The sequence below is a fragment of the Chelmon rostratus genome, chromosome 2 (genome assembly GCF_017976325.1).
Source record: "Chelmon rostratus isolate fCheRos1 chromosome 2, fCheRos1.pri, whole genome shotgun sequence".
Classification (NCBI taxonomy): domain Eukaryota; kingdom Metazoa; phylum Chordata; class Actinopteri; order Chaetodontiformes; family Chaetodontidae; genus Chelmon; species Chelmon rostratus.
The window spans coordinates 21011752-21027114 of NC_055659.1; the positions used below are offsets into that span (position 1 = coordinate 21011752).

General features: G+C 41.4%; 3 protein-coding genes across 4 annotated transcripts in view; all 3 read left to right on the plus strand.

The window, feature by feature from the left end:
* The first annotated feature begins 98 nt into the window (after positions 1-98).
* trim107 (tripartite motif containing 107) lies at positions 99-3208 on the plus strand. 2 transcript variants are annotated; one of them, XM_041959336.1, is made up of 3 exons: positions 122-233; positions 1340-1356; positions 1441-3208. In XM_041959336.1, the coding sequence occupies exons 2-3, from the start codon at positions 1351-1353 to the stop codon at positions 2896-2898; spliced, it is 1464 nt and encodes a 487-aa protein (XP_041815270.1). In that variant the 5' UTR covers positions 122-233; positions 1340-1350; the 3' UTR covers positions 2899-3208. The 2 variants fall into 2 exon arrangements, with proteins under 2 accessions (XP_041815264.1, XP_041815270.1); XM_041959330.1 differs by having other exon boundaries at positions 99-233; positions 1340-3208.
* Positions 3209-3484: 276 nt separating this feature from the next.
* On the plus strand, positions 3485-11115 carry tpra1 (transmembrane protein, adipocyte asscociated 1). Its single transcript, XM_041952112.1, has 11 exons — positions 3485-3632; positions 4428-4611; positions 4767-4899; positions 5352-5438; positions 6595-6667; positions 6872-6951; positions 7037-7147; positions 7272-7332; positions 7544-7646; positions 8018-8098; positions 8202-11115. The coding sequence occupies exons 2-11, from the start codon at positions 4439-4441 to the stop codon at positions 8470-8472; spliced, it is 1173 nt and encodes a 390-aa protein (XP_041808046.1). The 5' UTR covers positions 3485-3632; positions 4428-4438; the 3' UTR covers positions 8473-11115.
* Positions 11116-11467: 352 nt separating this feature from the next.
* Positions 11468-15363, plus strand: part of LOC121621665 (MICOS complex subunit mic25a-like) — a 60115-nt gene continuing 56219 nt past the window's right edge. Inside the window, exons 1-4 of the mRNA XM_041958217.1 lie at positions 11468-11683; positions 12604-12697; positions 13165-13219; positions 13950-14106. Of these exons, the coding sequence (XP_041814151.1) occupies positions 11600-11683; positions 12604-12697; positions 13165-13219; positions 13950-14106 (390 nt within the window). The 5' untranslated portion in view covers positions 11468-11599. The remainder of the gene's footprint in view (positions 11684-12603; positions 12698-13164; positions 13220-13949; positions 14107-15363) is intronic.

Below are 15363 nucleotides of genomic sequence, written 5' to 3' on the forward strand. Positions count from 1 at the left end.
CCAATACTGAGGGCATGACTTTGACTGTGTCAGATAGTGGGGCAGACACACAGAGGAGTGAGGCTGACACAGGGTGCTCAGGGTGGATTAGCCTCTGATCTCTGCTGCAGCTGATGAACGTGTTGTTTATGAAAAGGCGTAGAGGGATCCGACCGCTGCTCTCTGCGTCAGTGCGTTTTATTGACTGGTACCTGAACAGGAGGCCTCGACACAAGGAAGCACTGTGGTATCAGGTAAGTCGTTTTTTTCTTTTTTTTTTTTTGCCCTTGTCCTTTCTTAACAACACAGATAATCTGCATTTAGTTGTTTGTTAATAATTCGGCGTCCTCGCCTGCTTCGACCACGCGGACTGCGCAGTGAGTGATGCGGAAACGCTTCTGAATAATAACAAAAGCTTCATTATTTTTAAGGAAGTAAAGCCAAGTTGGTTAGAAGTGAACAAGCTCCCTGCAGCAGAGGTAGACTACCAGTGTAAGAGAGATTAAAACAGAAGAAAGTAAAACTTTCCCGGCCACACGGAGTTCCTGCTCGCTGGAAATCGAAACTTATCCACAAACTGACTCTGAACTATGAACAGACTGGCACCTGACGGGGCAGGAGCTTCATCGTTAGGTCCTGTTGACGTTTCACGGCCATCAGACACAGCTGACACTTCCCATTTACAATAGAAACCACTTGATGAAACTTTGCTCTAGCTCGTGTGCGTTTTGGACTGTGATTTTGAATAATTTTACTCGCATGCACAAACTAAAGACAGTGGTTTCCTTGTGCTTTGCTGAGTCATGCCTGTTGGTGTTGTTCGTAAATTCCTCATTTTTTGCTGCACCTGAAGGACACATGCTCAACATGGTTGCATTATTCAGGACCATATGTACCACTGCTACCACTTTCAATTCAAAAGTAACATATTTTACATTAATATGTGTTTTACATATTTCTTATTCTTAATATGTATGTTTGGTTTTGATTTTAATATTTATGATTCATTTTCGGCCAGTTGAAAAGGATTAATTTAATGTAATGTAATTTAATACATGTAAAATGGAAATGCGATGCAAAGAATAAAAATATATATATGGTATATGCTTACACAGTAAGTAGAAAATATAAAGAAAGATAAAAAAGCAAATACTGCAAGTCAACAGGCATAACGAGAAAACGGAAAACAAGCGATAAAATATATTAAAAAAAACATGGAAATACAACTGTTAGATAAATTAAAGAGCTGTACATTTTTGTGCAGGGATGTGCAAAATCTTGACCAGGGAATGTGAAAGTTTGAAGTATGAAGTGTGTGTGTATATATAGTTTCATATATATGAGTTTTCTGTTTTTCCAGCATCTGCCGCCATGTCTGTGAGTGAGACCGCAACAAACTTTTCTGAAAAGGATTGTGCAGATGCTTTGGCTTTGGAGCTCACTTGCCCCATCTGCTTGCAGCTCTTCTCCGAGCCAGTTTCACTTCCCTGTGGTCACATCTACTGCTTAGCCTGCCTTCAGACCATGGGAGAGGGCCTTGACCAACACAGCTGCCCAGAGTGCCAGGCAGAGTACCATGGAAGCCAAGCACTTGTAAAAAGTTTCAAAATGTGCAACATCGTAGAGACCTACAAAGCCACTGCAGGGAAAGTCAGCCCCACTGCCCCATCTGATGTCGACCATGTAACAGTCGAGAGTGCTGGAGGGTCTGTTACAGAAGAATCAAACACAAAATACCACCTGGACACAGCAACAGATGGAGTGGAGTGGGAGGAGAGCTCAGGGTGTAAGGGAAAGAGTGGCTTTGGGCCTGAACAATCCTTTTCTTTGGATCAAGATCAAAGCAACAACAAGCTGGAAATGGATGAACCTAAATTCACACTGGCATCTCAAGTCAAAGATTTGAGCCTCAAGTTGGAGATGGCAGAGGATGTACTGAGGAAAGAGAAGGAACAAGAACTAGAGCTGATCGCCACTAATGGTTGGCTGAGAGAGAAAGCATCCAAACTTTTAGGGCAGATAAAAGATTTGTCACAGAGCTACAGCGCGCAGGTGATGCAGCTGATTGAAGAAGAGCTAGGTCCAGGTGAGGCCAGTATGAGCAGTCGAGTCAGTCAAGCTTCTGAGCTGCCTGAGCAGCTGAGACAAGCTATGCTCAGAGCCGAGTCCCTTCTGACCGAAGAGGATGCGACCGAATTCCATGGGGAGCTTCAGACTCTACAACCACGTATTGCAGAGTTGATGGCCAAGCCTGTGAGAGAAGAAGACCACGTCGAATCAAAAGCCAACACAGCGCGAGCCTGTCCCAAGCTGGAAGAAATGAACACCGAGCTAAGGGAAAGATTTGTAAAGATTCAGCGCTCCCTTCGAAACGCCCTCAACCCATCAGAGGTGACCTTTGACCCAGACACAGCCCATCCCAATCTCGTCCTCTCAGAGGACTTGAAGACGGTGACTTTCAGCGCTGCCAAACAGCCCTACCCATCATCCCCTCTGAGGTTCACCAGCTTCTTCCAGGTCCTCAGCACCCAGAGCTTCTGTGAAGGTGATCATTGCTGGGAGGTGGAGCTCGAAGGCTCTCCGTGGATCATTGGCGTGTGCTACAGTGGGAAGCTAGCACGCAGCGGGTTGCCCTCTGCCCTGGAAAGCAGTCAGAGCTCCTGGTGTCTGATGTGGTTCAACAATATGCTGACAGCCTTTGAGCAAAGCTGTGAGGTGCCGCTGAAGAAGACCAAAGTGTCCTGCAGGCTTGAGATCAGACTGAGTTTCAAGGCCAACAGGCTGAGCTTCTACAACATCAGCCCCATCAGCGGGAAGACTCATGTGTACACATTTAAGGCTGACCTGACCGAACCAGTGCACCTGGCCTACAGGATGATGTCAGGGCACCCCAAAGCACGTGTCTCTATTTTTTCATAGTCATAACTACATTTCTGTTAAATATGTATTCTTAGCCAAGTGTGTAATAATATAATATTTGTAAAACCTAATTTGAGACTTGAGATTTGTGTGATTAAAGAATCAAAGGTCGTTTGTTGTGTTATGAAGAGGACACACTCCTTCCTCGGGCAACATGAGGAAAGAGTTGCATGCAGTGCTCAAAATTATGTGTCAATAAATGTGATTATTTTGTCATTATCCCTTTTTTTTAACTTTTGTAATGGGTGGGATGCAAAAGTTAAAACAGAGGCATAAACACTGAAAAATATTGTGTTTAAGATTTGTCTATTTCCACCTGAGAAATAAACTGCTTACAGAATTCTTGGTATCTTCTTAGTACCTTTTTCTATGCCTCATAATTTATTACATCATATTCACATTATTACATCTTGGCAGACGTCATTCACTCGGAATGTGTATTTTACTTACCTTTATTTTAATAAGTGAAACTCTTCTTCTCTTCTGAGGCTGAAGATGCATCCGCACACGCTTATAAGTGTGTTCTCGCGAGACTTGCCTCGCTTGTTCGTTGGAAGAGTCAGCTGACCTCACTGGGAAAATTTCTGAGAGAAACTATCTAGCCTAGTACAGCCATGTCCCATATCAGCGATCAATTTATTGATCGATTACATCGTACAAAGCGTGTGCTCCAGCCATATCGTATCTAAACATTTAACAGCAGATATATCCTTGAATCCGAGTCTACTGAATCGGTAAGACTTTGTAATTTTTTGCCAGTTGAAGCTGTCGTTAGGTTGTGTCGGCGTTACTGCCCTTGCACTAATAGGATGTTTGTTTTGATGCTAACATGAACCAGTCGGCTTATAAGTAGTGGTACCTAAATGTTAATTTGTATGTCACATACACCGTTAGCATGAGTTGAATCACTGTATTTATCTGTAACGGAAGCTCGGAGAATATAGTTTTCAATTTACAAACACACCCTCCGACCGCAGCTAGCAAACTGTAAATAGCAGCTTTAGCTAACGTGTGAAATCCCCCTCAATGCTAACTGAAAGTATTAAGATAAACCACCCGGAGGAGACGTAAGTTACGTCGGAGTACTTTATGATCAGCTGCCGATTATCATCGTTAACCAGCACCGTTAAGCAGCGGCCTTGAGTGGAGACTGACCCCTTGCCATTTAAATTTGTTTACTTTAACTTAGTTAGGTAACGTATGGTCAGTTAATGTATCTTGTCAATTCCCAAACTTGTTTTGGAGAGGCGTAAGTCAGTGCTAACGAGGTTAGAGTAGTTTTACCGTTTGAAACTTAAAATTTCGCACTACACCAGGCTGACATAGCAGCCAGTCCCGTTACATAATGTTTATCGTAACGTGGAGAAAGCTGTGACGGGTGACTGCAAGGTACAACAACCCGTCAGTTGTACACCTCCTGAAGTCTTCCCTCTGTAAGCTAGCAGCAGAAGTTTGAATTTCTCAAATCTTTTGTTATGCTTATCGTGAACAGATGTATGATCTGACCTAATCGGATATCCTCTTCTCAGGGTGCGACACCATGCTAGCCACAGTGACTGCTGTGGTTAGGTTTGCTCAATACAATGGCAGTATTTCACCTTCACCGTTAGAGAACACATCATCTTTCCCAACCTGGCAACCTGACACTGAAGCCAACATCACCAAGCCTCACAAATGTCTACAAGTTCTGTATGAGGACATAGGAGACTCCAGGTATTTGGAAATGGGAACGAACTACTAACTGTTTAAAGTGAATTTCCAGCAGACTACACAAAGTATCTGTATATGCTCAATCTTGACTGCAGATAAAGTACAATTTTTTAGAAAGTTCTGCATTATCCCCTTTAATATTCATCTCTCTGTCTCAGGGTGCGGTTCTGGGACATTTTACTGCTTGTGCCTAATGTGGCCTTCTTCGTATTCCTGATGTGGAAGCTGCCCTCAGCCAGGGCAAAGATTCGACTCACCTCCAGCCCCATCTTCATCACCTTTTACTTGCTGGTAGGACGCACACCACTGAAACACCAATATACAGTATTGAAAGTCATTATCTTGAGCCTGACATGATGCTACACAGTATTTCAGCCCATACTTTCAGATGAATCTCGTGTTCATTCTAATGAGTCTAAAACTGGCAGAATACTTACTTACTTACTGACAAATTTCTTTCTTGTTAACTGTTCTGCTTTATTATCTGCCCCTTCTCGGTTCTTTGTTTCCAGAATTTACTGCATGTGTCTATTTGCAACAGAGACTCCAGAGAAGAGGATATCTCAGCTCTGCAATGCCTGGCAACCCTGCCCATTGCTTGTCGCTAGTGTTAGCTAGTGCACTGTTGTCACCGATAATCTTATCTTTCTTTCCCTGAATTCTGCTCCAGGCCAAGCTTTTATTGCATTCAGAAGACAGACTGATTTACATGGCCCAACATGTTTTGTACTGTATTTCTTTAGGTGTTTGTGGTAGCAGCGGTTGGAATCACCCGGGCTGTCGTGTCCATGACTGTCAGTGCTTCCAGTGCTGCCACCATCATTGACAAAGTAAGGAAGCGCATGAAGTATGAATAACGTTTCTGGAACACGCATGGCTGTTGAGTTGTAAATTGTGGAAATTAAAAGCTTGTTCTGTAATTCAAATGGAGTGAATAGTTAGCCACAAGTCTATCAAAATTCAAAACCTGGTATTGGAACCTGAACAGCAAGAGGTTATGTTTTCTCTAAAGTTTTAAATCGGTGTGTATTATCAGATCTGAGTCAATTAAGATGTAAAAAAATAGTATTAATATTAAAAATATTTTTCTCCTCTAAATGAAAACTTTAGATATTACATGCATGAATATAGCAGACATGATCAAAAGAGTTACTGATTGGACCGTCATCAAACCTCCTCACAGTGCATGATTATTTATAGAGATGAGGGCTTGGTATAATGACAGTAGTATATGTTTTAGGCTTTTTATTTGTACTTTTTATTTTTCAAAAATGTCCCAATGCCCAAATTCTCCCCAATTTAGGAATTCCAAAATAACATTTTTCCTACCTAAATCAGATTTTTCACCCATGCAAAAATCTGTGCAAAAAAGATTAAAATACCACATGTAGCATGAATTTTATAGTTACACAGTATATTAATCCATATAGAGACTGTATTAAAAAACTTCACTTTCTCTTACTCGAAACTTTCTGAGCAACACTTTGTGTCCTTTTTGAGGAGAAATCGCTTTTTTGTGTGTTGGAACATTCAGTTTTGGGGGAAATTGGACTTTCTAAACAGCCTGGGTCTAGTTCAGGTGTCTTGGAGTTTTTTTTTTATATGTAGCACATGACAGACTGCGGCTTTGCATCATAAATACTTTCCCCATATTGAAGTAGCAGTCACCATATTCTGTCACAGGCATCTCTTTTATAACATCCAGAGAGGCTCATATGAGCTTCAGCATGACTGTGTTGATCTTTCATGTCTTAAAGGAAAGACATGGCTGACATTCCTCACATACCAGACAGATCCCTATGGAGTTCAGTGATGGACCAACTGTTCCCATAGCACTGTCATGGCTGCTCTGTTGAAGAAAAAAAAAAACCAAATGATTATATAATGCTTTTGGATGTGACCTGACCTGTAAACCTTTGCATATGTTCTGAGTCGGCCGGCCCACTCTGCCGCAGTAGATACTCATGATGTTTGTTGTCATTTTAGGTGCTGTGGGAAATCACCCGCTTCTTCTTGCTGGCTATTGAGCTCAGTGTTATCATCTTGGGACTTGCTTTTGGTTAGTTTCTCTCACTTGTTTCAGTTCTCTCTCACTGTGTATGTGAACCAGTGTGGTGTTTTCTGTTTCTTTTCACATGACACGTCAGTTTCCAATGTTCCCTTTATAGTTAATCCTTTTTAACACTGAATTTAATTATGAATGTAACCCAATGTCTGTGCAGCTTTTGTTTCTGTTGAGCCTCTCTCTTAATTCATTCATCAGGTCACCTGGAGAGCAAGTCCAGTATAAAACGTGTCCTGGCTATCACTGCTGTGCTGGCTCTGGGCTACTCCATCACGCAGGTAATGACAGATGATAAGAGGTCAAAAAATGTTAAGAACGTCAATTATTCTGCATGTAATTAAAGTGAATGAGACATTGTTCCAGGGCACACTTGAGATCCTGTACCCAGACAGTCACCTGTCCGCTGAGGACTTCAACATCTACGGTCACGGAGGACGGCACTTCTGGTTGGCCAGCTCCTGCTTCTTCTTTCTGGTCAGTAGTCTGTAACCATGCAGCAGCTGCAGCCGCAGCAGCAGCACGGGGAATAAAATACAACTCACACTGGACAGATGCCTGATAATGGAATAATGAATGTTTGTTTGTTTTTTTGGTATAGGTGTACTCTTTGATTGTGATCTTGCCTAAAACGCCAGTGAGAGAGAGGATATCTCTTCCATGTGAGTTCATTGCAGCAAAGACCAGAAATTAGACTTGAGAGTTTAAGAAATTAGCATTAATATCATGTAATTATCATGAATGGAAAATTGATATCCATGAGGATGTGCCTGCACTCTTAGTAATGTGCTTTTTGCCACTGCATGATGCCATATAATTGAAAGCATTTGTTCTCTGTTTTCCATTAGTCTTTGTTTTGCTTCCTTTGTCCAGCTAAAAGGAGTTTCTATGTGTATGCTGCCATCCTGTCTTTACTGAACTTCGTCCAGGGCCTGGGCAGCGCTCTGCTATGTGCTGGAATCATAGAGGGACTCTGGTCAGTATATTCCTTTTGAGTATTTCTCTGCATTGATAGATCTGCAGGAGTATTTTAGGAATAAAGAAGGATAAGTTGTGTGTATTTTTGGCATCAGGGCAATTTTGGCAATAAAGCGCTGCGTTTATGCAGCACAAGTTTTTTAGAGTTATGTCCTGGATATGGAGCTGGATGGCTATTTTAGTTCCTGTGAAGTTTAGTGGAGTTAAGGTGAGAGAATGAGAACATAACAGATGTTTTCCTTTTGGCAGAAACCTGTTAATTGCACTTTGTGTCTCTACTGAAGCTGATAATATCCTTATGTCCTGTAACTTTTAATGGCACTGCGTACACAGTGTGAAACCTGTCTTTATTTTGTCTCTTCTAACCAGCTGTGTGGATGTCACCACCTTCCTGTACTTCTCTACCTTTGCGCCGCTCATTTATGTCACATTCCTCAAGGGTTTCTTTGGGTTTGTACAAAGACTCATAAAATATACACAATACTTTATAGTTGCACTCAAGACAGTTGACCCTGTTTCTTCCTTCATTTCAATATTTTCTTCTTTTCCACAGTTCAGAGCCCAAGATCCTGTTCTCCTACAAGTCACAGGTGGATGAGCCTGATGAAAGTGACGTCAACCTTCCCCCAACCATTGCTACGACCATTGGCCGTAAGGAGCTGACCGACCAGGGCCTGTACTACTCCTCCACCCAGATCGATGGCTCTGGTCCCGGCAGCTCTCGTATGGTTGGAGCATATCTGGATGATGTTGCCTCTGGACCCTATGGGTCCAGCAGCATTAACAGCATTGAGGCGGACCGCTGGAGACCTGTCAATGCCTGAATTGATGAAGATGAGAATGGAAAAAGAGAGATGGTTATGTAGCTGGACTTGATGTGCGTGTGTAGTGTGTTAGGTGGGGTGGTGATCAGAGTTGGCCAAAAGAAAAAGGAAAAAAAAAAAGAAGCAGAACAAAGAAGTCGGACACCAAGAAAAGTTGATCTTGGTCTTGCTCTGATGCCAGGAGAAGTTAACAAGTGGACACGTAAGGAGAGACCTTTGCTAGCCAATTATCTGGAGAACTGTGAATTTAGCGATTGCTTTTGTAACACTGTTGCCAGAGTGCACTGCTGCTGTAGCTCCACACCAGGAGTGCTGTCCGTCATTGTGGCTCCGACAGACTCCGTGTTGATTCTTTTCCACAGGCTCTTACATGTGGGAGCATACTGACTTCTCTCAGCACATTTTCTGTCATTCCAGCATCACGCATCAGCTGCTCAGTCCTCAGTGATGACGTTTTAATGCCGTTTTAAGTACCCAACTCTTTAAAATCTAACATTCTTTTGATGGCAACTCAGCATCTGTAACTTCCCACTAAAAGCTTTAAATAACAGCATCTTTGTCATCCGCTGCCTTGTGTTAGACCATATTTACACCTGGTATTAAAATGCGGAAAAATGCATGTTAATGCAGGTGTAAATGCATTGTGATGGCAATGTCATCCGATCTGCCTGAGCACATCTACAGGTAGTGTGGCTCATATTGTGTTTGGATCTTAGGCAGGTGTAAACACAATCTGTACAATGTGCTGGCAGCCGTACAAGTACGAACATTGTTACAGATACTTGTTTTTAGCTAACATAAAACATAGGTTGTTCAAATTTAGTGAGCGAGCAACCAAGAAGGCTGAAAGAGACACGCCTGTAATTACTAATTATACATCTTTTCTGTGCCATTTTTCTTCAGCAGAACTGTGTGGAAAATAAAAGCAATACACGTGTGAAATTAATAATATACAGGAAGAAATAAGTGTATGACAGTGCATTGTACTCATCTGTGCAGCTAATGTGCTGTTAACAAGGCGTGTAATTTATCTAGTCACTGAGTAGCCACGCCAGGACAAACAGACACAATATTTTTTATGCAAAGAAAGGAAAGCTTAGAATGTTTCCCTAACACAACAACTCACAAAACTCTGATTTTTTTTTTTTAACAGTCTGGGGCTGATTTGTCGCCACCTCAAATTACTAGATGTTTTTCTCTGGAGGACAGAGGTCTAATCTCAGTGACGATAACAAGAATGTGTTAAAAATACCAGGTGTAACTGTGCCATGAATCAATGTGACTCTGCACGTTGCAGGGACTAGTGCTAGTTCACTTTGATAGGCGTACTATCTTCTGAACCTGGTGCTGTCCCTCAGGTGAACAGGTGGAATGTGTTACAGTAACATGATGTGTGTCACTGCAGTCTAAGGAAATCAGTAACCCCTAAATCCAGGCATTGCCTTCATGTGAAGGGTGACAGTCTGTTAGGCTCCCAGGAATGGCTGAGACACAAGAGCAAATCTCAGATTGTGTCTCAGCAATGATCTTGCCACCTGTCATTGCTCTCCTCTTGTTTTTATTTTGTGCTTTTGCTTGAATTCGTCATACCAGAGTAATCATTCCTGCTACTGAAAGCACATTTGTTAGCCTCATAGTCATTAGGCACATGTTATTACATGCGTGATTTGAACAACAAATGTGCAGAAACCTTTTTGGTGTATTCCAAATTCGACATGCGCTAATTTCATATCAGCATGTCCTAATTCAGCTTTGCTTTCTGCAAAAGTTTTTATTTTGCTGCTAACATCTTGCTTTTTTTCCTGTGTCCAGAGATTCCCTGAATGTTAATAGTGGTGAAATTAGACCATGAACAATATTGCTCAATTTTATGGGATCAAATGATGTAATTGATACAGTTTCATGATATGGATATTGACTTTAAATTCTTAGACTAAGAGAGGGTCACGCAGTTGTGTCAAAGAAAGACCATTTAAAGATGATGTCAAGGAGAAAACTACTGAAGCAAAGTCTCCATTCTGATCAGTTTAGCACTTAAATGATTTGATTCTTGGATCAACTCATGAAATCAGTTCTTGTGATACCTCCTGATTTCACTGCAATATCATACTTCAGTGTATTTAAACCACCTCACATCACATTTCCTTACGCTCTACAAAGGAAGTATGATGTGTGTGAGTTTTCCCTTGAAAATGTTGTATGTTTAGTATGAATGAATCACTGTATTTAAGCTGGCAGTATTCATAGATTGTGGTGACCTTTATGCAGTAAATAATTAAATTTATTTTTTCATAATATCAAAGCAACAACTCAGTAAAGAAGCTGTATATTCCAAGAAATTACAGTATTTGCCTGACTCTCAAAATATTTTTTATTCAAGTTTGAGTGCTGATGACAACTGCTGTTTTACTTGGTGTTAGCATCACGATTGGTTTGTTGTTTGATGGCACAAGTTCACGAGGTACATGTTAAGGAACTGGATGTGCAGGCTCTTGATACAAAAGATGTTTGATGTTGAAATCATTTTGCAAATGATCTGTAAATTGCCTTTTTATTTAAGTGCATTGATTGTATAATACTCAGACCATATTAATGCAATGTATTGAACATTCCATGACCTACAGAATAAACCATGGACTTTGATCAGTTTGTGTTGCTGATGGCGACCTTTAGGTAATTCAGTACATTCAAAGTCATGAAAGGACTCCACCCTGTGGTTTCTTGAAGTAACTACACTCTAGTAAGGGTCCTTTTTATATTTAAAACACATTTCCTCATGTGCAGATAGAACAACTGTTTGTCCTGTAGTCTGTTTCCTTGCAGAGTTTTTATTTTGAAGAGCGTCACATGTCAGGCTTCACGTCAGACGGCAGTTGGACTACACTTCCCAGCTACCCCTGGTCCATGTAGGCTACACGACCGTCAGTCATTGGGTCTGAATTATTTCACTCAACAAATGAGCTTTGAGGATACTGCGGCGCCAGAATGACCTTTATTGAAGTGTGGTAACCGCTGGTCGCTGTGGCGGCTACCCCAGCCGCTGTCTCATGTATGTGTCCCTGTCCCGACTCTGGACAGGGTTTTAACTGTTATTTACAATCCGGTGGGAACAAGACCGCTGGTCAATATGGGGGGTAACAGCAGCACGACAAGGAAAGTGTCATTCGGACTGGACGAAGACGAGAAGGTCACAGTAATTGAAGGAGTGAAGGTAAATTAAGCGTAATTTACTGTTACAATTGAGAGTAGGCGTAACAGCTAACTAAAGCTAATAACGGTTAGCTCGTGTGCTTTTGCTATGGTGTCGGTTTAAAGCGCAGTGAAAGGCTGACCGGTCCCGTGTCCTCAAATGACACCAGTCATACCCCCCTCTCTGTCTCACCCCGCTATGACCACTTAACGTTACTCACGTTACTCTGAGGTTAGCAGGCTACCCTTGTAACAGTTCAATGGATTAAGAAGTGCGGCTAGTTGTAAAATGCGACTGAAACGGACATTTACAAGGCCATAACGCAGTGCAACGATAACATATTCGCCAAGTTTCTCCAGCGTACGTTAAGGTTAGTTTGCCAGATTCGCTTTGTCACGAATATTCAATGGACTTAATTTACGTTACTGTAGCGTTAATCAGCGAAGTGACGGCCGACGTTAAAAAATAGACAGTTTCAGTTTCATAAAGACAGCATTTGCAATCATGTCCCACCTGTGAACCCGCGAACTGTACAGTAGGAGTGTAAGTTCATGAAGTGGTCCATGCAGGCAGATGGCTACTCTTTAATTGTGCATGAAAACACAATTACAGAGTACGTGACTTGCTCAAGGGCACTACAGCAGGCTGGATGATGGAGTTTTAATGTGAGGTTTTCCAAGACACGCAACTGTCGTGTATGCACAACAAGATGCTTGTATTTGTGTGTGTTTGTACTCTTGTTGTGGGGACAGATCTGTTTACACAGTCACATTGTGGGAACTTGTGGCTTTTGGTTAAGGTTAGGGTCAGTGTAAAGCAAGCAGTGATTAAGGTTCGGGTAAGTCTCCTGGAAGTGAATTTCAGTCTATCCAATGTCCCCAAAAGTGATGGAAACATGACTGCCTGCGTGCACATTTGTTGATTCTCACGTTCTGGTCCAGCTCTCAGAGGATGTGCTCCGGCGGATGAGGGAATCTCAAGGGTCTGACAGCGGCAAGCCACCATCTCCGTCAGACAGTCACAAACCACCATCAAGTGAGTCTGAGTCAGGGACATTCATTTTTCTCACAGAGCTCCCACTGTGTCAGCACACGCATCAGCCGTATCATCATAAAGGTCAGGTCCATTGCTGTGTGAATTTTTCAGATTGTTGATTATAGAAAGGACACAGTATAGTAAACATAAGCTGTGTTATTTATGTGCTCACCTTTATAAGAATATTTACAGTCTCTGTGTGTGTGAATAATAATGTGATTAAAGTTATATTACGCTGTTACTTGATAATTTGGTCAGCATTATAGAAAATGGTTTTAAAAGGGGGCTTGTTTTAGTCAACATAGAATAGATACTTTTTGTAGGACAGATGTCATGCCCACAGTGAACTTGTTTGGCCAGACTTGAAGCTTTTATATAGCGGTAACCATTTGTTGCTCTTGCTACTTTGTTCTGCAAATTGATCCATATTGTATTTCCTAATAGTATTGATATTTATTGATTTTCAGGTTCAAAACCAACAGGTCCCTCCACTACAGAAATACAAGAAGAAATCCGCAAAAAGTAGGTGCTCCTTATGTCAAGGTCACTGTCTGTTTTTGTTGTTGTCCAGCCGTATTTGGTGAAAGACCTGCTATAACTTTACATGCCATATATTAAGATGCAATAGTACTGGCTAACTTGGAATTTGACAGTCCCCTTAAATGTCGGCTAAAATTTCAGCTTGGTAAATGGTAGCTAGTGCAGAATATTTGATCCTACTGTGTATTTATGTTTGGCCTTCTGTGTTGACACGGGCAGCTATTAGCCAGTGGAGGTGACAGATGTGTAAAATAGCAACATTTGATGCCAACATGCAATGAACATGTCGAGTGACCTGTCAACACTGCCAGTGCTCATTTACTCTGTGTGTGTAAGAGGCATGTTGCTATGCTGCTGGAATGCCCATATACTAGCCTATGAATTTACATGTTGGCAAGTCCAACAGTCTTACCCACTCTGACTGTAATGCTGTTTCCTGGAAATTTGCTAGCTATATTCAGAAAGTTTGCTTGATGCTACGCTACTTCTTTCCAGGAAAAACTAACTTGGTTTAATTTGAATGTAGCATTTTAATTAGATCCCACACAACAGTTCAGGAGTGACACTTATTGTTGTTGCTATAATCACCATTCCTTCATACCCCAATGGGTAGCTCTCTGTGTGTGCAAGAACGTGCATGTTTAGCAGACTTTCACTGGATAAGTAAAAGTGAAAGGTTAAAGTTAAAAGTTCTTATCTTCCTCTACTTTAGCTTTGAGCGTCAACAGGCCCTGGTGCAAGAGCAGTTGGCCCAACTGGCCCAGAGGGAGAGAGAGTCAGCAGCAACCACAGGCCTGGATGAGCTAACCCCTGCCCTCATCATTGAGAAAGGAAAGGCCCGTGAAGAGAAAGAAAAGGCCAAGATACTGGTGAGTGATGCTTTCTGGGTCAATACTGGGAGTGTTTGGCTCTATACTGGGAGTCTTCCACTTCCACTACTTTATTGTGCCGGAAATCCTTCAAAACTATCAATTTGATGTGTTAATTCACATTTTGCTGAAACAGCACAACCTGTGTTACAAAGAAGTTGTGTCGGTGTAACAATATTCAAATTAAATATAAGATTTAGGACTATAAAGAACAAACATTTCATTAAACTTCTTTCGATAAGCTAATGCTGCATTCGAAGACTAAAACTTGGCACCACTGCAACTCAAAGAAATATGTTGAAATTTGACTTAAACATAAGCGTGATAACACATCTCAGTGACTTGTTGGCCTCAGGCTGGTTGAGGTGTTCGCTGAAGTTAAGGGTTGTAATAGGCAAACATTTGAATATTATAAACATATATCAGACACATACTGGATTATAGGCCATTTTCAGATCATCAACTTTATGTACAGTATGGTAGCAGATTTTATCTCTTGAGGCTAAGAGGCCATGTTCTAAAATCAATATATCATTTTACATGTAAACTCTTGTTTTATATTGAAGGAGTAAGAATCCTTTCCCTTCAGAAACTGTTTCTGTGAGGCAGCAGTACCCTCTACTGTTTAGACTCTGAATGGCACCTCTGGCACTGGTGAACAGCTGAATAATAGGTTGTACAATCCCAGTGTCTGTGTTGCAGACAACAAACCTTTTAGTGAGTGATTAGGATATTCTAAATATGATGATATACTTGCTGTTTAATTGTTAGTAACACTGAAGTCAAGATGTTCATTGTCACATTGTTGCATTTGTATCGCTAATGTAGCATAGTGTTTCCTCAGTCCTTCCTCAGCTGTTCCCTACACTGAATAGATTATGTGAGTGGTCGGGGAGCAACAACATTGTAGTGGTGGAGATGTACAGTATCTGTACTTTATCAGAGTAGGGAAATCCCTGATGGTCCTTGTAGCCTACTGGGGTACAAGCATGACCATGTATTTCTACAGGCTATATTAATAAAAACAGTATTATTGGATATATTGGACGGAAACAGAAGCATGACCAATGTCTATAAATGTTAACACCTATCAAAGTCACAAAGATTACATGTAACCTGTAATCTGATTAACCCCTGCCTTTCAGCAGGTGCCTGGTTTCTAAAATGCTGTGTAAACAAGAAAGTTATTCATTTCTGGTATGCATTTAGATTCAGAGATTACACTGATTATTGTCTGCTTGTATTTTCTATGATAGT

Coding starts and splice junctions, on each gene's coding strand:
- trim107 (XM_041959330.1), top strand. CDS start 1,351: ATGTCTGTGAGTGAGACCGCAACAAACTTTTCTGAAAAGGATTGTGCA.
- tpra1 (XM_041952112.1), top strand. CDS start 4,439: ATGCTAGCCACAGTGACTGCTGTGGTTAGGTTTGCTCAATACAATGGC. Junction 7,333..7,543: donor AGAGAGGATATCTCTTCCAT/GTGAGTTCATTG, acceptor TCCTTTGTCCAG/CTAAAAGGAGTTTCTATGTG. Junction 7,647..8,017: donor GGAATCATAGAGGGACTCTG/GTCAGTATATTC, acceptor TCTTCTAACCAG/CTGTGTGGATGTCACCACCT.